A 22,316-nucleotide genomic window follows, 5' to 3' on the forward strand; every position below is an offset into this window, starting at 1 on the left:
TGTTGAAAAAACTAAATATGGATAATTTGTTATCTTCAAATAGAGGCAAGTGGCATAATACTTGGATATTAAATTTCCAAAACTTATGAAGGATATGTACCATAAGATGAACACACCTTTTAAAAAATACATAGTGGATAGTTAAAATACACTTATGAAAATCAAGTTCTCCTGACTTTAAAATAGGAAATAGAGCCTACCAGGGTTTGTCAGGTATACTGACAACCTATCCTTACTATTTATTATTTGAGGACATATAAAATAGCGAAAACCTTGACTATATCACTGAATGCTATTGAAATCTAAGTGAGGAATTTCGAGTTATGAAGACCTTCAGATAAATGGATTTTGTGTCTCTATCTTTTGGAAGGCTACATGACTTTAGTAGAGAAAATAAGAAAGGAAAAGTTTGTTTTAAAAATCGAAGATAGAAATTTCTGTACTGCCCAAATGACGATTTCATCTTTTAAAATTATGGAACTATTTGGTGTGAACAGTTATTTCTACTCTTAATGACCAAGGAAGAAATTTACTGGTGGGTAGTATAGACTTAATAGTGACAGTAGCATTGGGGAAATGTGATCATTTTGCTAAAAGCAATCTTCTGACCAGTGCGATGAACCCATTTTACAGATCAAAATAGTTAACAAAGAAGGAAACTAAATGTAGTTAGCTATATGCTCTGAGAAACACATTTCAAACGATTTGAGTAGCACAAAGGTATGTTCCAAGATTAGGTAACTCTGAATGTTAGCCATAATAATTACCTCCCCTATTATTTTAAGAGCTATCAAACGCTATCCTACCTTAAAAATATGAGGTGCTAAAGACAAGGGTGTCCAAATAGATTGTAAAGATACTTGGGGTAAAACTATAACCAGACACTTATCTGAAACTTATTCCATGACCTTCCAGCCAGAATCACCTTAGTAAACAGGAAATGATTTGATGAAAGTTGATTATTTTCTAAGCTCTGTCACTTACTAGATGATGTTAGAGACATTTGCTCATGGGGACAGAATTCTGATGACTGACTTTTCATAATATTAACATCAAAATCATAAAGCATAATGACATAAGTAAGTCTCTCCAATAACCACATAGGACAGTGTAGCAACTCATGTGGTCTGATATATGAACATAAGTAACACCTTCATCTTTAAGCTAAGGAAGAACGTCACTAGATCTTGCGCCCATCATGAAAGAAATGGTGTAGGGTTGACAGTCATGGGCTAGGAAATGGACCACGCTAACTCAGCTCCTTAGAAATGTAAATTCCATTCTTCAACCCAAGGTTTTCTTTTGACAGTATATACTTTCACATCATAATTGTCCAAGAAAAGTGCCTCCCTGGTTTACTTACCCAATTGTTCCCTCCAGAACAATAGGTGAGTTGGGGGCTACTTGGAGAAATAGAAGATTTTACCTCCAAAAGCCACTCCCACCATCCTGTAGATCATAAAGTTTTAGATTTCAGTAACTTTAAAAAAAAAAAATTTTAAGTTGATTTATTTATTTTGAGAGACAGTGTGAACAGGGGAAAGGCAGAGAGAAGGACAGAGAGAATCCCAAACAGGCTCTGCAGTGTCAGCACAGAGTCTGATGTGGGGCTCGTACTCCGAAACCCTGAGATCATGACCTGAGCTGAAACAGAGTCTGACACTTAACCAACTGAGCCACCCAGGAACCCCTCAGTACCTTTTAATAAAAGAGGAAACTTAAAATATTGGTTATTTGACAAAACAGGATAGAGATAATTTAGCTTTAAATTTAATAACATTTACACTTAAATAATCTTTCAGTTGTGTATGAACCACTCAGTATGTACATAGAACCATTCAAATTAATAAATGTTGGGAGAGCTATAATGGTTCTACTTAAAATAAAAAAACTAATTTTAAAGTAACTAATTATTATTTTAAAAAGCCTGCTACTGACAATCTATTAAGAATATCTTCGGCGCACCTGGGTTGCTCAGACTGTTAATTGAGCATCTGATCATGTCATGATCTCAGGGTTCGTGGGCTTGAGCCCTACATCGGGCTCACTACTGTCAGCCTATCAGCTCAGAGCCTGCTTTGGATCCTCTGTCCCCCTCTCTCTGCCCCTCCCTCACTTGTTCTCTCCCAAAAATAAATAAATACTTTAAAAAAAAAAGGAAAGAATATCTTGGAGTGCCTGGGTGGCTCAGTTGGTTGAGTGTCCGACTCTTGATTTCAGCCTCAGGTCATGAAACCGGGGTCATGGGATCAAGCTCTGCATCGGGTTCCACATTGAGCATGGAGCCTGCTTGTGATTCTCTCACTCTCCCTGTGCCCCTCCCCAACTCACACACATGCTCAATGAATGAATGAATGAATGAGTGAATAAATAAATAAATAAGAATATCTTCATCAGAATTTGCATTAAAGACATTTAATTACTCCATTTATATGGATCTTTCTTTGGCACAAAATTTGAGGTAACTGTATTTCCTTGTATTTAATGCAGAAATCCCTAGAAAGCAAGAACTATTCTGCCCTCCCCCACCATGTTGTAGGAGAACAAACAGGTTCACGCAGGTGTGTCCAAGGCCTTGCAAAAAGTTGTAGAGGCAAGACAGAGGATAGGTCTTCTGCCCTCTATTTTGGTGTTTTCTCTGTACCATTTAAGTGCCTAATAGAAATTAATGAATAAAAAGGAGACTAGAGTTTGAGAGTTGCCAACATGCATGAAGGAAAAATGGTACTGTTAGTAGGCATTTCCTGATCAGAAGCCCCTTTACTTCTATGCGTATGGAAGTTTCCTGCCTATTATTATCCTCGTACCTTCTAATATTTAAAAAAGTGTAGTATAGATACATAGATGCCGATAAGAGAAGAGACTTGAGTTTTCACTTGGAACACGGATTCATGGTGGTGTTCCCTATGTTTAAAAGCACCCAGATAAAATCCAAAAGAATTTTTTTGGGATTCTAAATGTTTACCTCAAAGAAACAAAATACATTGCTATATTGAAAGTGTACAAGGTGATGATTTCATATATGTATACATGGCAACAGGAATCCCACTGGGAAGTTAATTAACACATCCATCAACTCACATATTTACCTTTTTTTTTTTTTTTTTTGGTGAGAACAGTTAAGTTTGACTCTCAGAAAATTTCAGTTATGCAATACAGTATTAGAAACTACAATCACCATGTTATGTATCAGATCCTTAGACCTTATTTGCAGTGTATATGAAAGTTTGTACATTTTTACCAACCTCTTGCTATTTTCTTCATCCCCTAACTCCTGGCAACCAATATTCTAAACCAGTAACAACTGGCAACCAGTATTCTGAAATGTATTTCTGTGAGTTCAGCTATGTTTTGTTTTTAAATTACACATGTAAGTGATACTATGTAGGTTTTCTTTTTCTCTCTTTGGCTTCATTTCACTTAGCATAATGATCCATTTATGTTGTTACAAAGGCACAGTTTCACTCCTTTTTAAGGCTGAATAATATTCCTCACTGTGTGTGTGTGTGTATGTGCGTGTGTGCATGTGTGTGTGTGTGTGTGTGTGTGCGTGCGTGTGTGTGTGTTCTTTATCCATTCATCTGTAGATGAACACTTAAGTTGTTTCCTTATTTGGCTATTATGAATAATGCTGCAGTGAAAAAGAGAGTACAGATATCTCTTTGAAAAGGGATTTTGTTTCCTCTGGTATGTACCCCTAAAGTGGGACTACTAGATCATACTACAGTTCTAATTTTAGTTTCTTGAAGAAACTTTATACTGTTTTCCATAGTGGCTGTGCCAGTTTACATTTCAAACAGACTACATGGTTTTCCTGTTCGCCACACCATCTCCAGCATTTGTTATCTCTTGTCTTTTTGATCCCAACAGGTGTGAGGTGGTATCTCATTGTGCTTTTGACTAGTATTTCCCTCATGCCTGGTGTCAAGCACCCTTTTATATCCTGTTGGACGTTTGTATATCATCTTTAGAAAAATGGCTATTTAGGAGTCTCCTTTGATTCATCTTATTTTGGGTTTGGGTCTTCCTGGATCTGAATGTCTGTTTATTTCTCCAGATTAGAGAGGTTTTCAGCCATTATTTTTTTGAACAAGCTTTCTTTCCCTTTCTTTCTCTCTTGTCCTTCTAGGATTCTTATAATATGAACATGGGTCTGTTTGATTGTGTCCCATACATTTCTTAAGCCATATTTATTCTTTCCTTCTTTTTTCTTCTTGCTTCTCTAACTGGATGATTTCCAATTCCCTGTCTTCGAGTGCATTAATGCTTTCTTCCACTTGACCTACTCTGTTGTTGAACCACTCTATTAAAATTTTCATTTTAGTTAATGTATTCTTTATCTCTTTGATTTCTGTTGAGTACTTTTTAATGTTTTCTATACCTTTGTTGAAATTCTCACTTTGTTCATGTATTGCTTTTGTAACCTCAGTGAGCATCTTTATGACTGCTACTTTGAATTCATTTGGGTAAATTAACTTACTGCTGTTTCATTAAGATTGGTTTTGGGAAATTTATCTTGCTCTTTTGTTTGGAACATATTTCCCTACTTTTTTTTTTTTCATTTTTCTTGGCCGTGTTAGTTTCTGCACATTAGATAAAATAGCAGACTCCTTGAATCTTGTCAAAGTGGCTTATGCAGGACACAAAGCTCATCAGTCAGTCCCACCCAAGCTCCTGATTATCTCTCAAACCTCTATGATTGTCCCTGATACTGTTTTTGTTCTTGGTGGTTCCCAGTAGTTGAGAATGTGCCAAGAAGCCATCAGTGTTTCAGTGTTTCAGAGGGCAGGATCACAGTCAACACCTACATGCAGGGTTTATCTGTGGCCAGACCCTCAGGCAGGAGCTAAGAACGTATGCAAACTACTTCTGGGGAGAAACTGAGATAGGCATTTTTTCCTGGTCTTTCTGCACCAAGCTGGGATATATATAGTCATAAGGGGGTGCTCCTTCACCCATTTAGAAACTGTTTATTTGCCATCATCTTCTAGGTCTTGTGACTATAAGCCTCATTGGCTGTCAGAGCAAGGTGATTTGGGTGCCTAAATCCTGGATGACAGCTGTAAAAGTGGGGACACTAGATATATGGACCATTTCTTTCAAGATAGATACTGGCAACTTTGTTTTATTGTTAGAGTTATCTGGAGGGAGATGGTGGGGGAAGTGCTAATTGGCTCTCTTTGGCCATGGGAGGATAACAGTCAGCACCTAGATGAACAGTCATGCTACAGCTTATAAAGTAGGTAGTCACACCCCTTCCAGAGAAAGACTAGGAGAATGGGCATTTTGCCTGCTCTCTCTGCTAAGCCCTGGGTTAAGTGGGGGAGGGGGAGGATAGCCATGGCAAGTACCCAAGGGCACACCTGTTGCTTCTTTGTTTGCTACCATCCTTGGGACTTGCAATGCAAATCCAGTTGTCCATAAGAACTAGGTGATCTGGGAGCCTGGCTCTCAGGCTGCAGCCACAAAAGCTGGGTGCCCGGCATGTGTGCAAGCTCTTTTCCAGAAGGATGTTGGCGACCTGGTTTTGTTGTCAGAGTGAGCAAAAGGGAGAAGGTGGAGAAAGTGCCCACTGGCTCTTTTGGGCTCCGGAGAGGATCACAGAACCCAGATGCATGCAGTTTCAATGTGGGTATTTTCTCAGTTGCCCAAATTATAGCAGTTATTCAGCTTTCGATTTCTCCCACAGGAAACTGTTCTGTGTGTAGCTACACGTGTGTTAGGTGTGTTCCAAGGGAGGAGGGAAATTCAGAAGCCTACTATGTCTCCATCACGGTTAAAAGCTTTCAGCAGTAAGTTGAACTCAAAAACACAGTGAAGACAGTATTCTGTTTTACATCAATCATCAGGTACAGGAATTAACTCACGAGCAGTCAGATGGATGAAGTGCACAGGGCAAGGTGTGTGGGAGGCGGTACGGAGCTTTACACACCAGGACACTCCCGGGCACACCACCCTCCTAGCACTTCTGTATCTCCGCTAACCCACAAGCTCTCTGTCGTACGATCTCGGTTTTTCTTTTTTCCTTTTCAATCACATGTTTGCTGACCTGGGAGATAAGCTTATCTCTTTTGGTTCTGTGAATTTCATTTTCTGGAAAACATTTTTCATTTCTGTAAAACATTTTTTCACAGAATGTACACAGGACTATTTTTTAACCAAACAAAAAAAATCCAATACTTAGAACTAAGCAAAAGCCTTAGCTCCTCATTTATTTTCTTTTAGAAAAAAAAAAAAAAGGAAAGAGAAAAAGAAAGAAAAGACACAATGTCCGTTAAAACAAAACTATGAATTCTCATTGGTGGCTATTAAACTGTTTCAGTTTATATTTCGTGTTAATAGTTTTATGGCAAATACTGGCAGATTGACTCATCAGAATATGATACATACCCCTGAAGATTCATTTATCCCAGTGTACTTGAACTTGAAGGGGGCTTCAGAAATCTTTGCCTAGGGCCCTTTAAGCTACCTTGCAGCCTCTTTGAAGCACTACAACAAAGAAAGAAATACAGGCATTGTGAACCAGAGAAGAAAATTCCCATTAGTGTTGGAATTTTTTTCAGCATGGAAGAGTATAATTCTAAGTATGGAAGAGGCATTTTCAGGTCTTTTACAAGTGATTCTAGCTTTCCTGAATGTATTCGGTTTTTTTCCTAGCATTTGTCAAATATATTTGAAGTTCATTCAATCCACTTGGGCTGCATTTTGAAAGTGGCTCATAGAAATTTAAGCAGACAGTACCCATTAACATGAATGGACTTCCTAAGGCAAAATTCCCTCATACTGGGCTCAATATTAACCTCGGTATGAGATTAGATTTTACTAAATATTTAGAGAATACGCAATTGTTTAAAAATATCTCAAATACAATTTCAATAAAGAATTCCAATTAACCGTATAAAATTCAAGTAGCACAACTACTAGATTTGAAGACTGTATGCATGGTTTTGTGAAGTCTCTCACCCGAATTCATGGGTATATTTTTATCAATGTGTTTCTTCTGTTTCGATGGGGTTGATAGGCACAGCACTTGTTGTCCAGTGGGACCACGTACATCTCCAGGATAACTACAACCTGGGAAGCTTCACATTCCAGGCAACCCTCCTCATGGATGGACGCATCATCTTTGGATATAAAGAAGTAAGTAATATATTGATGATTTCCTTTCCCCTTGATCTTGACCTCTTTTTCTCCAAGTGTTAAGAAAGGGACATTTTACAGTCATGAACCTCAAATCATTTTCTCATCTGTTGGTTTGTTTTGCTTCATACAAAAATATTTTTAATATACTAGGTGGCACTGATCGTTAATTCTTTGGGTTTTATTTTATATCCTGACATTATGATCAATGAGTTGCATAAAATTATGAAACAATTATATCCTAGTGGTATTATAATGAAATATCTCTAAGAAAAAAATATTTCCAACTTGGAATGATTTCTCATCTAAATCTGATTATTTATATTTATTTTTTTGTTTGTTTTTCCTTTGTCTATTTCTGTGACATATTTTGGTTCTAATTCCAAAAGTATTAGTATATACGAAAGTTTGTGTGGCTCAATGCCCCAGTACTGAAAGCAATCAGGACCCATAATTCCTTTGGCCAGTATTTATTTCACCCTGAAAGGAAAAATTAATTAGAGGTCTAAGTGACAGAAAGAATAATGGAACTCAAACTTATGGTTTGCTTCATTTTACCAAATTAACAAAGTAAAGAATGGAAATGTATTAAATTATAGCCTTAAATTTACAGAATGTCTAAATTAGAATTATAGTATGTTAAGTTTAAGAACTCTGTTGACAGTATAATTAAGGACTAGTAGACATCCTAAACTTTTAGGGAAGAAAACAAAGAATACAAGAATAAAATTCCAGGAACAGTTGTGCGATATTTTAGGTAGTCACTAGGCGTGAGAGGAAGTTTGACAATGTGAATTGATGATGGACAATTATTAGTCCATGGGTTAATGGATATTTATTATAACATAGACTCAGTATCTTATGTGAAGAGTTATTTTTTTCTTGGCAAATGAATCCCTGGCTATTTAAAAATTATTCACTTTGGTTAAGTCTTCTGAAATGCATCTTTTCTATAAAGTGAGGGACAGTTATATTTTAATGACATAAGTCAACCTTTGAAAATCTTATAATCGTTTTAAATATTTCCACTCCTTTGAAGAATTCTTCCATGTGGAATATAATATAGGATCTGGTCTGCTTGGTGCTTCTTTAACCAGAGCTATGTTTTGATATCATAGTCTATCATTCATATATAATATGAATATATATATATGGTGTATCTATAGTGTAATCTAGTGTAATCCTGGAACTGCATAGTGACATTATGGAATGTTAGTTTTCAACTATTCTAACCAATGGTGGGAAGTTTTCTGGAAAGATGCAGAGTCCGTAAGTCTAGGGTCTTAAATCTCAATAACTGTAGGCATTTTTGAAGTAGAGGTTTGTGTTTGTACTGTGGTCTCTGTCTCTAGTCTTTATTATCAAAATTGTCATCTTTATTTACATTTTCTCCATGGGTGTCTCACCTAGCAGAGTAGCAGTTCATTTTCCCTATTCCTTCTTTGTAAGGGGTTTGGTATTTTTAAAATATTTTTTGATTTTCTTTATTTTAACCAAAGAAGAATTTTCCACTATGGTTTTCCTGTTTTGTCATGGGTAACATTATACCAGTAGGCAATTTTAACACTTTCTTTATATTCCCAGACTATTATCCTACTGAACATTAGTCCTTCTGAACTCAGAGTTCTAAAGAAGTCATTACTTTATTATTTGCCTTGCCCTTTCTCTGTCCTGGTTAGAAAGCAGTTTTCTATTTCATATTCTACCTTTTTTTTTCTGATAATTGCCATGAATTTCATTTTGTTGATGCATATTTCTATTTGTAAAATTTGCCACAGTAAGGGTTCCCTTGCATTTGAGGGAAAGCTATATGCTCCTGACACTTCTAGAAAAACATTTACAATCACAATAGCATAAAATAGCTGTTTGCATAATGTATTACCCTTGACAAAATGCTTTCACATATAGTATAGTTTTCAATTCTTCAACAATGTCCTATATTCTCACTATTCATAAAGGCACTGGCACATGAAAGTAATAATAAATGTGTGTGGCTTAATTATGGAATTAGATCATACACAATTATCTTTATTTTATAGCTAAGCAGACTGAGTCGGAAAGGTTAAATGGCATGCTTGTGGGCACAGAACTAGTTAAGGACAAATTCAGGACTAAAGGCTCTAATTTAGTAATCTCAAAATGCCTCCACATTTTTTTTCTTTCTCAAGGACATTATGCTTAGCAATTCACAAGTCTATTTCTCATTTGTTTTTTAAAAATATTGGTTAATGTTTGGTGTTTAAGGATCTTTTTTTCTGACTCCAACAGATGACACAATCACAATCTCACAAAGTTAGAAGTATTCTGAGTTAAGGTATAGAGCTAACAAAATCATAAAGACATAATAAGAGTATAATTTTGTGTTCCTGTCCAGCTTAAACTTGCAGAATCAACATTATAGATAGGGAAGTAAAACACCATTCTTTCTGTAATAGTTGCTACTAACTGGCTAAGCCAACTTTGTTTTATTTTATTTTATGTTACTCATTTCATTTCATTTTGTGTGAATGAGAAGAAAAAAATCTGATTTATGCAGAAACTACCAATAGAGGACTTGTTTAAATCGTAGAGTAAAATTAGTAATGCATCAAGTAAACTTACTGACGCAAATTTCATCTTTATTTCCATCAAGTGATTTATGTCAGTAGCTAATGATGTTTCCTGTGTTAATTGTTAATGTATCAACTGCCCATCCTAACCACTCAGATGTCTTTCAACTCTCATGTCCCATGTATGGTCATTTTTCCAACAGCATAATTTTTCATGTGCCAACCAGATCAATAATGGTCAATAAATGAGAACATATATTTGCACTTACACTAATCTGGCTTGTAATATGATTGAGATAGGGAAGTACTACTGATGTTTAAAATAAGAGTGAACACAGATTTGCTCCTGGCATTTGATGGTCCTTCACCACAGTCCCAATGTTCTCTTAGCCATACTAGTGAGAGAAGTCATGGCAGCATGGATTCATTTAAAGAAGTAAGCTATCTCTCCTGATTGTCACTCTGTATTCTGGAACCAAAGATTTAAAATTCTGTTTTAAGTTATTGTTACGCAGCTGTTTATTGTAGTTAACTTCAAAGAAATAGTTTACTTAGGATGAAGCCAAATCACAAAAAACATACTGTCTTTTTCTTAATTTCCTGTCAGATTACCAACTGTTCCCTTTATGAATGCATTTTCCAATTTCACAGTATCCATTTGTTTCTTGTGCATAGATTTAATTACCTGATAAAATTAACCATCTTCTCATCTACTGACTTAATATATTAATAACAGTTCCTTTAAAGTTCATGGCTGATAACTAGTATCTAGATTGCCTCTGGGTCACTTTCTATCAGCTGTATTTTTTTTTTCTTTTCCTCTAGATTTTCATTCATTGGTCATGGCTTTTTTTGTGTTAATTAATTAATTTATTTTTAATTTACATCCAAGTTAATTAGCATATAGTGCAACCACGATTCCTGCCCCTTACCCATCTAGCCCATCCCCCCTCCCACAATCCCCCCAGCAACCCTTTGTCTGTTCTCTATATTTAAGAGTCTTTTATGTTTTGTCCCCCTCCCTGTTTTTATATTATTTTTGTTTACCTTTCCTTATGTTCATCTGTTTTGTATCTTAAATTCCTCATACACCTGAGTGATGTCATATGATATTTGTCTTTCTCTAATTTCACTTAACATTTTATACCCTCTAGTTCCATCCACGTAGTTGCAAATAGCAAGATTTCATTCTTTTTGATTGCTGAGCAATACTCCATTGTATGTGTGTACCTTTTCATCTTTATCCATTCACCCTTCAGTGGATATTTGGGCTCTTTCCATACTTTGGCCATTGTTGATAGTGCTGCTATAAACATTGGGGTGCATGTTCCCCAATGTTTGAAATCGCACACCTGTATCCCTTGGATAAATACTTAGTAGTGCAATTGCTGGGTCATAGGGTAGCTGTATTTGTAACTTTCTGAAGAACCTCCATACTGTTTTCCAGAGTGGCTGCACCAGTTTGCATTCCCACCAGTAGTGCAAAAGAGATCTTCTTTCCCTGTATCCTTGCCAACATCTGTTGTTGCCTGAGTTGTTAATGTTAGCCATTCTGAGAGGTGTGAGGTGGTATCTTGTGGTGGTTTTGATTTGTAGTTCCATCATGATGAGTGATGTTGAGCATTTTTTCATGTGTCTGTCAGCCATCTGGATGTCTTCTTTTGTGTCTATTTGGCTGTGTCTCCTTTTATGCTAGATAATTTTTGATTGAATGTTGGGCATTGTTTACAAACTACTAAAGGAATAGATGGAGGTTGTGGACATTGTTTTCTTCCTCCAGAGAGGGTTTACATTTTTTGTTTGACAGGTAGGACGGAACAGATTACTTTTTTTTAATTGGCAAACATTTCTAATTTTTCCAAATTTTTATTTAATTCTAGTTAATTAACATATAGTGTAATATTTATTTCAAGAATAGAATTGAGTGATTCATCACACACATATAATATGCAGTGTTCAACATAAGTGCCCTCCTTAATACCAAACAGATTACTTTAATACTGTCAGGGCTAAGCTCTTTCAAAGTTGAGCATTAGTTCTTGTAAAGACTGCTAAATTTTGGGTTAGCACTTACTTTTAGAAAGTAGTCCTTCGGGGGCGCCTGGGTGGCTCAGTCAGTTGAGCCTCCGACTTCGGCTCAGGTCATGATTTCACGGTTTGTCTGAAGTTTTGTTCAGTTTCTCAATGTCTGAATCTTGCTTGTAAATTACCAAATGCCTTGACAGGAAGGTGGTATTGCATTCACTTCTGTGATTTCCTCTCTCTGGAATCTTGGCTTTTCAAGTCTTTGCTCTTTGATGGCCACCGGATGCCTTCAACGGGTGCTTTCCATATGTTATTTATCTTTCCTGCTTGATCTCAGTAGGAGAAATGGTCTCTTACCAGTTTGTCTGCCATAACCAGAAATCCCATTCACTTTTAACAACAATCCCCTAATTTGATAAAATCTAACATTTATTGAGCTCTTCATATATGCCAAGCAGAGACCTAAGTGTTTACCATTTATCTCATACAATTCTCACAAAAAACAAGAGGTAGTTGCTTTTATCATTTATAGAAAGGGAACCTAAAACACCCAGAGACATTCAATAACTGTCCCAAAATTGTGAAACAAAGATTTACCCAAAGTCATCTGGATATGACTCTAGAACCTGTATTCCTAATCACTGACCCCTACTGCCTCCCTCCAAACTTCCTTTTCAAGAAATGCCTGAACTGCTTCACTCACTTTGATATTCTCTATGATCTTTCCTGGCTGGTCAGTATTATACTGTAGCTCTGCCCCCTTGGGGGCACAGGTAAGAATGGTTCGCCTTTCCATAGCATTATCCTATTTATTTTGTTAATTTTTTTTTAACGAAAAGAAGTTGTACCTAGGTAAAAAATAAAAATAAAACATGCACCCTTTCTTAGACAAATAGAATTTGGAAAATCACATTCCTATTTCCTATTCTGTCAATAACCAGCTGTGACCTAGAACCCATATTATTTATGTTATTTTTATATTTTTAAATGTTTATTCATAAAATCAACAAGAGACAGAGCGTGTGCACATGAGCGGAGGAGGGGCAGAGAAAGGGAGAGAGAGAATCCCAAGCAGGCTCTGTCATGTCAGCATACAGCCTGACACTCGGCTGCATCTCATGAACCATGAGATCACGACCTGAGCCGGAATCTAGAGTCGGACGCTTAACCGACTAAGCCACCCAGGCTCCCCTTTATGTTATTTTAGTTACTATTGAATAGTGATCGTTGTTTGTTTCATTATAGTAGATGTAGACCTAAAATCTGGGATCATGGATAATGTACCAAGGAACTTACCTATTTATAAAGAAGATTTCGTTCCAAAAACATTAGGGATTTGAAATCAGATATCTTACAGTCCTGATGCTCTCGTTCCTAGCATATCATCATAATTTAGAAGTTGCATTTCCTTTGACTTGTGTTTCTCTTTTGTATTTTGAATTTATTACATTATTTCTCCTATTGTATTTTGAATTTGTTGTTATTTTAGATACAGACTAGGGAAGGACATGGTTCTTCCTGTGTCTTTTGCAAATTCAGTTATTTAGCTCATGAGAGGGAGAGGGTAGTCATCAATTTCAGACAACACAATTAAAAAGAAAGTCATATAATCCTTCTATAAGGTGGTGGGGAAATCACAGAGAATGCATACCCTACTTACACGTCCACCTATTCTATCCATTTTCTTGGTTCAATACCTTACTATCTCCTCAGCAAATTTTAGAGGAGGTCAGTATAGAAGAACTCTATTGTTTATTAAGTAAAATCACTTTCTAATCTGTTTCACCATTTAAGTATTTAAACTTAATGTACCTTAGTGTAACATCCACTGTTTCCATGGAAGAAGGCATAGCTAATAAATCAGCATTGCCTATTTGGTATAGGTTTAAATGGCACCCTTAATGCACTTTTAAAATTTCCTTCAAGACTCTTTCTCTTATTTGAACTGTAATGCTTCTTCATTCATGATAATCATCCCGAAAGTATTAAAAGATGAACAATTGCTGAGCTTGTGGAATTTATGGAAAAAAATAATTCAAGAGAGTAAGAGAAAGCCATAAGAACTGAGCAGTGAAACATTTACCTTTGATATGAAGTAATTTGCCTTTATGACTATTGCTCTGTGTGTGAGAATGTTGGACATGTGTTTATATAATATATTGCATCCAAAAAACTTTATAGTTCTCCCAGTAGAAAAATATATGTGTGTGACATCTATACATGCACATTATATATTCATATACTTATGTTTTTATTTAAATAAAATCTATTTAATAAATTTATGATATGAGATTAAGAAAACCCAGGTGACATAAAATGCTGATTATAATACGTATAATACGAAAGAAAATGGAGACACAGATGATTTTACATTATAGCATTATCCTGTATTTTAAATACATGAAATGTAAAATTGTATCAACATGCCTTTATTTAGGATCTACCTCATTTGCATTTGTGGATGTATTTTATGGTTTAGTTATAGCACACATAAAACCTCCTGATGTTTTAGTTTCTTTTTACTTTTCATAGTGTGAGAAGATGACAGACTGACCCACTTTCCCTTTATAATGTTTCTATAACAAATGCTGTGGGTAAGAATCAATCAATCAATCAGTCAAGTAGCAAGGTGGAAGGATCTATCTAGAGGAAGTAATTTTAGAAACAGAAACTTGTTCTAATGTCGGCCCTGCCCCTAGCTGTTGTATTGTCCTTGGGCAACATATTTGATCTTTCTGGGTGTGCTTTCTCTTAAAAGTCCTTCTTCCTTTCCACCCCTGAGATGTCACTGAGATGTTAATCTTGCCCATATCAGCCCAACTCCCTGCTCAGTGCTTTAAGACCAAAGAATTCTCTTGTCCCTCTCTGAGGTAAAAGGTCTGTGCAACCTACATATCTTTCCAAACCCAAGGAGTTTCCCAATCCCCACCCTTTTCCCCTAGTGTTTGATTGCCAGGCCATGTGTATGCAAGCTCCCTTGTCTAGCTGTAGTCCCAGATAAAGGCCTCACTATAGCCTTATTGTCTTGAGCCCAGTCTCACAGCCTTCTACAGGCAGGCATCTGCCTCATTGTCTTATTTTATAGGAAGCTCCAATTCTACTTGTCAGTTCAGTAAGGGGCAGTCTTTAAATCACAGGTCACAGTGGTGTGTGTGTGTGTGTGTGTGTGTGTGTGTGTGTGTGTGTAAAATGGATATGTTATCAACATTTAGATATCAGAGGATTTTAAATAAAAATATAGATTTGTATCACCCCTTGAGAAATTGGAAGCCCTAGCTCATTTACCCTACATTTCCACACAGCAACAATTGGCTGGGAAATGTACTCAGGGTATGTTCCCTCCAGTTCCCTCCCACAGCAATTTCTTCTTTCTTACCCTAGGCTGGTGTTAGTTTATGTAGAGATTAAGTCTGAAACCCCTATTTTAATATAGGAACTATCTTATGTTGTCTCCTTCCAGATTTTCTATAGGGTGTGATAGTGGAGATGGGGAATGGAGGGATGTTAAGAATGTATCTTTAGCGTATGACTTTCCTTTGTTTTCATGCCATCAACTTCATCTCTCAATACCTGGCATATGGAAAGAGTTCAGTAACTGTAAGCTAAAACAGGATTAAAATAATTGTGCAAAATGCTAACAATATTCAGGAAAGCAAATGGATTTTTATATTGTCAACTTTAATGGAAAGCCTTTCTATTCAAATGCAGTTTTCAGACAACTAAACACTAATACTCAGGACTTCGTGTTGTTTTGATAGTAATAAAAGAAAGTATGGCTTTTTATAATTGGATACCCTACTGCGAGTAACACAGAAGCCAGATCTGATATTTAAGGATGATGAGGTAGGAAGCTGAAGGTTGAATGCAGGTGAGAACGGGTAAACTAGTAAGCTTTGGATTTTTTTTTTTTAATGTATATATATTAAGCTACTAGACACCATGTGGCTGATTAGCAAGTGAACAAAAATGAGTTTAGAGTAATTCTTCTCCAGTGATAGGCATGTGATTCATACTTTGGAACACCACACTTAACAATCAAGCCCTTGCTGAGATGCTATGCTGCCTATTAGATAGATAGCTGGGTCCATAATGGAAACAAATGAATGTTTTGGCAAGGTTTGCAGTGCAGAAGAGAGAGGAAAATAAAGTTCCATTACCTCTGACTCAAACAGCATGCTGTTATCTCCCTAACTGCTTTAGAGGCAGACAGAAAAGCTCACATTGTATGTGTCGCATTTATGCCTCTGTGTCCTGCAGAATGATAGCACAGCATGGAACAGAGCCGCTTTTGCCTCTGAACCTTCCTTGAAGGACCAGGGTGCTCTGCTCTACCTTTACCCGCCCCTGATATTTTTTTCTGCCTTAATTTTGTCTGCCGACTGCAAATCTTTTCTGTGTCTGTACTTCATATTGCTTCACTATTTCACTTGTAGAAAAATTTATACTTACTTAAATAATAAACCCATTGGTGTCCTGTAAAAATGGAACAAAAATCAAACACCTAAAGAAAAGAATGTAGAAATGCTTGTGTAAGCTGAAATGGAAGCATATTTTAGCTGGTGCTAATGTTCCTTTCCTATAACTATCCTGTGGAATGAATGTAATTGTGAAACTCATTCTCAAAAATTTATGATTCAGTACAAATCATACAGAGGCCAAGTGAAAATTTAGTTTTGCTTCAGTCATAAAAAGGCAGCTATCATAGGCACTTGAAAATAATGAAGCTACATTTCTTTTTTTTTTTTTTTCTTAAAGCATCTATAGTTTACAATCGGTACTGTTTCAGGATGGCTTCCTGAAAACCCCAGAAACTAACTTTGGAAATATTTTGAGAATGACTGTAAATTTGTAGAATGAATAAAAAATATAGCTTCCCATACAGCAAAGTTTTTAGAGTTCTCATACTTGGACATCCTCACTGGCCATGGCTTCTCTGACTTCATATCTTTGTGCATTAAGAGTCGTCTGTGGAATAGATGATTGTGACAATATGACAGACCCCTTCTTGAACTAATTCTGTGTAATATCAGCTATAATTCTAGATGGTTTATCTATACATAAACACACACACACACACACACACGCCACATACAATTGCTTTGTTGCAAAGTAGTTCCAGTTAAATGTGGCTTTTAACAGTACTCCCGATTCATCTTAATGGTCTCTAATTAAATACTAATATGGAAACCTGCAGACTGGTCTGACTTGCTCACAGAGAGCTGACGCAGCCCAATTCCCTTTGGCTGCAGTAAGTGAGAGGATGAACAATCCTTTCGGAGAACAGCCCCATGCCTTTGATGTCTTGAAATAAAAAGATTACAGTCCAAGAAAGTGAGGTAAAAAGGATATGACAATATCAGGTGGAAAGAGCCAGACTATTTCTGAAAGGAATCTGTGAGAAAGCCTAGAATTGTTCATCTTTTCCTCATTAATCTTTTACACTATTAAGCATTTAATTCAATTGCCAAAAGTAGTTTTTTAAAAACCTGATATGTAATTGTTTCATAAAAGACTTGGGTGCCTTCTAAGAAAATGTAGGGAATTAAAAGCTTCTCGTACATTTTCACTTTAATATTTAATTAGGATAAAAGACCATAGTTTCAGAAAATCTGTGCTTTTATTCATGAACTCCATAAAATTTTAAAGAAAAGCACTTGAGGCCAGTGGAATGGCCATAAAATTGTCCTTTTCCAAACTTTCCTCTTCTCATTTTGTCCATCTCGGGACATTCCAGTACTTTTCTTAAGTGCTGCACAGGCGGCCATCTGCACAGGCAGACAACTCCTTATAGCCTGCGGTGTGAAAACCTCCCTGAGGGTGGACAAAATGGCGGCCCCAATGAAATACCCAACTCCCTTCTTCCTGCTATTCAGACCAAAGGCCGTGGCGACGTCATTGACTCTCCTGTTTCTCCCACTCCTTCACACCCATGGCTGTCTTGATGGCAGTGGCTTCACAATTCACCTGGAATCCATCTTTCCATCCCTTCTACCTCCTACACACATCACTCCAGTGTAGTCCATGCCACCCATCTCTTATCCTGACAATCGTGATACCTTCCTAACTAGTTTTTCTGTCTCCCCTTGCCTCTTGCAGTCTCGACCACACAACAGATCACAGTATGATCTTTTTCAGATGTAAAAGAACAGCTTTCCTCTGTTCAAAACTCTAAACCATCACTGTATGACATGAAATAAAATTCTGAGTCATTGCCATGGCTTGCAGGGAATGGGTGCTCCCTCTGACATGCCCCCACCTCCTCTCATTTCCTTTAACTATCTTATCTACTCCTCATGCTCCAGTGACAACCTTTTAATTCTGAAAGTCACCAAAAACAATTTAGTCAAAGCCTTTGCCTGTACTGGTTCCTGTACTCAGAATTTTCTTCAAATATCCACATGGCAGGCTCATTACTACAGAAAAATAATCTCATCACAGAACCTCTCTGTGACTCCTTCTCCTAAGGAAGCCCCCATGCCCTTCTAGTCTCTTTGCCACACTTTAGTTTCCTCCTTAGCACTCACCACCGCTCAGCATAGTTTAATTCTTACATTCACTTTTCAATATCAGTCCCTGCCCTCTAGAATGTAAGCTCTATGAGAGCAGCATCTTTGTTCTGTTCTTTTGTGTGATTCTAGTGCCTACAGTAATACACAGAAGATATTCAGTTAATATCTAGTAACTGAGCAAATTTATTCTATCTTAGCAAATAGCATGGAGAGCATATATGCCTTTTGGAGAAAAGAATTTTTATATAGTATGTAATATTCTCAGAAATTTATTTTCTGCTTTCTATTTCCACATTATATTAAGACTTATGGTAGAGTTATTTATGGTAATGGTGGTTTGTCTGACCTAGTCCTCAGAAGTCACTGTCCCAGGAATAAGTATAACTAGAAAACCGGCAGCAAGTTAAAATGTTACCCTTAGAAGCAGACAGTGATTTCTGCCTACCTCAGTTCTCTTACAAATAGGTACAATTTTTCACCCTTGTTAACAGTTTACTTGTTGAAGAGTGGAAAGGTCAAGATCATTCAATAGAGTGAAACCATTGAATTGAGGTTTGAAAGGGTCTTTACAGGTGATCTACAATTGTCTTCCTAAAGGGTTTGGCCAATTTATGATAGGATTGTTTTCAGTGACAGAACACTGTCTACATTGTTAGGTTACCCATTTTAGTTCCAGATGGACTTTCCTTAGGTTAAATGAGTCTGAATCTAGGTAACTTAGACACATTGGTGTTCATTTTTTGGAATCGAGAGGAAAAAGAATAAACTAGGAAATAAAGAAATCTAGAAGAGTGAAAGCAAGATGTAGAAAATGGAGCTTTCTACTGGAACGTTCCAATCTTTCAAGTTTAATTGTACCTAGAAGTGCAGAGATATTTATCTGATTCCCTGAAATCTAGGAGGAAGAATTCTACTTCATTTTGTGTAGAAACACCAGAGAAGTTTGTATTTGCTATTAGATCTCTAATAGAAAATGTATTGGTTAGTATTGCTGTGTAACAAATCACCCGAAAATGTAGTTACCTAACTCCATATCTTATGTCTCACAAGATACCTATGGATCAGCTTGGCAGTGCTACTGATCTGGTTTGTACTCTCTTGATCTCAACTGGGCTTATTCATGTGTCAGCTGTTAGCTGGTGGATTGGCTAGGAGCTAGCTGGTCAGAGTGGACCTCTGTTGCAAAGGGAACTTTCCTCCATATGCCTCTCATATATTTTCAGCAGAGCAACAGCATACATTCTCATGGCAGTGGCAGGAGGCCAAGAAAGAAGGTGGAAATGTACAAATACATTTTCGATCCTCCCTTTTGCTTCACATTTGCTGTCATCTCCCTTTGTCATATTACTGAGCCAGAGTCCAAGTGGGAGGGGGTCAAAAGTGACAAGGCAAAGGGTTTGGAAAGAAGGAGGCCATTGATGTAGGCCTTTAGTACAATCAGTCCACCACAGGTATAAAGCACGGGAGGAGAGGGTTTGAGAGACAAAATATAAAGGAAGGGAGAGAAAGGAAGAGAGGGAGACAATAAAATCGAAATGAAAGATGCCTAGGTGAAGAAGGTGATAAGGAAGAAAGATTGAAGAGGTGGAATAGAAAATCTAAAAAGAAGGGAAAGCTATGATAAGGAGGTCTGCAGAAACAAAACATGTGACCTAAAAAATAAACCTTATATAAAAATACAATATTCATGGCAATATAATAGGATTTTCCAGTTGAGAGCTTTATGAACTCAAGTTTTGCTTTGAGTATGGGATAAGAGGAATACAATCACTTACACAGAATTATCTGGTAAAATAGTTCTCACCTTGCAGAGGAAAATTATAGTCACAGATGTTGGAGAACAAAAGCAAGTGATGAAAACAAGTTAGCAAAGTTCTCATAATTAATCCTGATCAGGCGTGTACTAATGCTATTTGGCAATTGTGACTTTGTTTTGTTAGGATATACAAAATATAACTTGAATTGGAAATATTTTCTATGTTTTTACTAATTTTTTGTCTTTTTGTCTTTAATTGTGTCCATCTTAAATACAAATGACACTTATATTAACATTTCTACCTCAACATGGCATATAAAACTGGGTAATAGTATAGAGTCCACTAAAAAAGGAATTTCAGGGGTGCCTGGGTGGCTCAGTCAGTTTAGCATCAGTCAGTTTAGCATCTGACTTCAGCTCATTCCATGAAATCGTGGTTTGTGGGTTTGAGCCCCGTGTTGGACTCTGCACTTACATCTCAGAACCTGGATCCTGCTGTGGATTCTGTGTCTCCCTCTCTCTCTGCCCCTCTCCCACTCTCTGTCTCTGTCTCACTCTCGCTCTCCTCTCTCTCTCTCTCTTAAAAATAGATAAACATTAAAAAAATTTTTTAAAGAAAAGCAATTACATATATGATACTGAGTATGGCTTAGTAATCACTAAATAAAGTATGTCAGAGTTTCATTTAGTGAATAAACCTTTAGGGACAGAAATGTTGGCTTTGCTTTGTTTGTTTCTGTTGTCCAAATATCAGAATACTTCATAAGGCTGGTTAAGAACTGGACATACTGAGATAAAATTGGCAATACCTTAACATTGTTTAAGAAAGGGATGATTTAGTACATAAAGAGAAAACGTCATCTTCCATTTACTTGAAATAATTCCATAAGTTTCAGATACTTAAAATTTCCTCTTTTAATTGGTTAATTTTGACCAAATAGCCCTTTTACAATTCCCTGATGTCATGGGCAAAAATAAGCAGTACATCCCTTATTGTATCTTCTCTCCAAGTTTTTCTCCTTCCTTCTCATTGCTACACTGGTTATTATGGTTTATAAGACAAGGTCAGATCTAATAGGTTCTTGAATGAATTACCTGCAGATGGCCCACAGTCTGCTTATGCCATCTTAAGATTTGTTGGTACATCCATCCTCCCCTTGTTGTTTCTTGTCCCTTTATTTATTGCAGACAGTTTCATGCCCATTTTTATTTCTATAAAACTTGTAATAAACATAGTAATCATCTCTCCAGTGACTGTTTTCTAAATCTAGAAAAATTGGCTCCAAGGATTTGTCTCATTTGTAACTCTTTAATATATTCTCAATGTGTTTTAATTTTTTTAACTGTGAATATTAAAAATGGCTGTCATATTCAGATTTGGGTTCCACTGAGATTTAAATTTAGGAAATGTGACCTTGAGATGACCCATCATAATTCATAAAGTTTTCCATGTAAGTTTCAATCAGAATAGTTCAACATCCATTAACATTTGCCAAGTTTCACCATCTATTAATCAACAGTGATATTTTTAAATATATATTTAGCGGTGCACTTACTTGTCCTTCTCTAGGTTTTAGATCTATAAGGCCACTTGTAAACAAGGATTTTTTTAAAAACCCATGAAAAGCAATATACAGTATTTTAGGAAAACAAATGGTACAGGAAGAGTCTATTCCCGAAATGAAAGCCAGCACTAAATGTGTTTACAGTGTGCCTATACGTGTGATGTTTTCAGCATTCGGCACCAGTTAGAGCCTCAGAAAATCTATTTACTTTCATCATCAAGTAGCTGTCTGTTGGACCAGGAGCTCTTTTGTCACGTTAGCCCATCAAAAGCACTAAACAGATGTTATTTTTGGGTATTGTATGTCTTCCTTGTCTAATATTTCCCGCTCACTCTCCCTGGTCCTTCATCTCCAGCACCTGATTTTCTTCAGTAAACAAGATGATCATGCTCCCCACCGCCACTCCGAAATGAAATGCAAATCTAACATGTAGCAATCTGCTTTTTCTTTTCCAGATTCCCGTCTTGGTCACACAGATAAGTTCGACCAATCACCCAGTGAAAGTGGGACTGTCTGATGCATTTGTCGTTGTCCACAGGATCCAACAAATTCCCAGTATGTAGAAGAAGGGTAATCACAAAGTCTGAGCCTGCTGTGGGGGTAAATTTAAAGGAGATTGAGTTTAGGCAGATGTGACTGTTTGAACAACAGAATCACTTAGCTGATTGCTGCTTGTAGATTATTGTTTGCTTTATAACTCTTATTGGTATTCGCTGTCTCTCTGTTACTCTTCAACTAATAATTTAGGTAAAGTGAAATCAAATAGCTAAGC

At 36.7% G+C, this 22,316-nt stretch overlaps 1 protein-coding gene across 2 annotated transcripts in view; it reads left to right on the plus strand.

Annotated features, from left to right (window-relative positions):
* PLXDC2 (plexin domain containing 2) overlaps window positions 1–22,316 on the plus strand; it is a 442,292-nt gene that overhangs the window by 310,013 nt on the left and 109,963 nt on the right. For both annotated transcript variants that reach the window (XM_053225369.1, XM_027073562.2), the window contains exons 6-7: window positions 7,022–7,140; window positions 22,000–22,099. In XM_053225369.1, the coding sequence (XP_053081344.1) occupies window positions 7,022–7,140; window positions 22,000–22,099 (219 nt within the window). The remainder of the gene's footprint in view (window positions 1–7,021; window positions 7,141–21,999; window positions 22,100–22,316) is intronic.

This window comes from Acinonyx jubatus, chromosome B4 (assembly GCF_027475565.1).
Source record: "Acinonyx jubatus isolate Ajub_Pintada_27869175 chromosome B4, VMU_Ajub_asm_v1.0, whole genome shotgun sequence".
Taxonomy (NCBI): Eukaryota; Metazoa; Chordata; class Mammalia; order Carnivora; family Felidae; genus Acinonyx; species Acinonyx jubatus.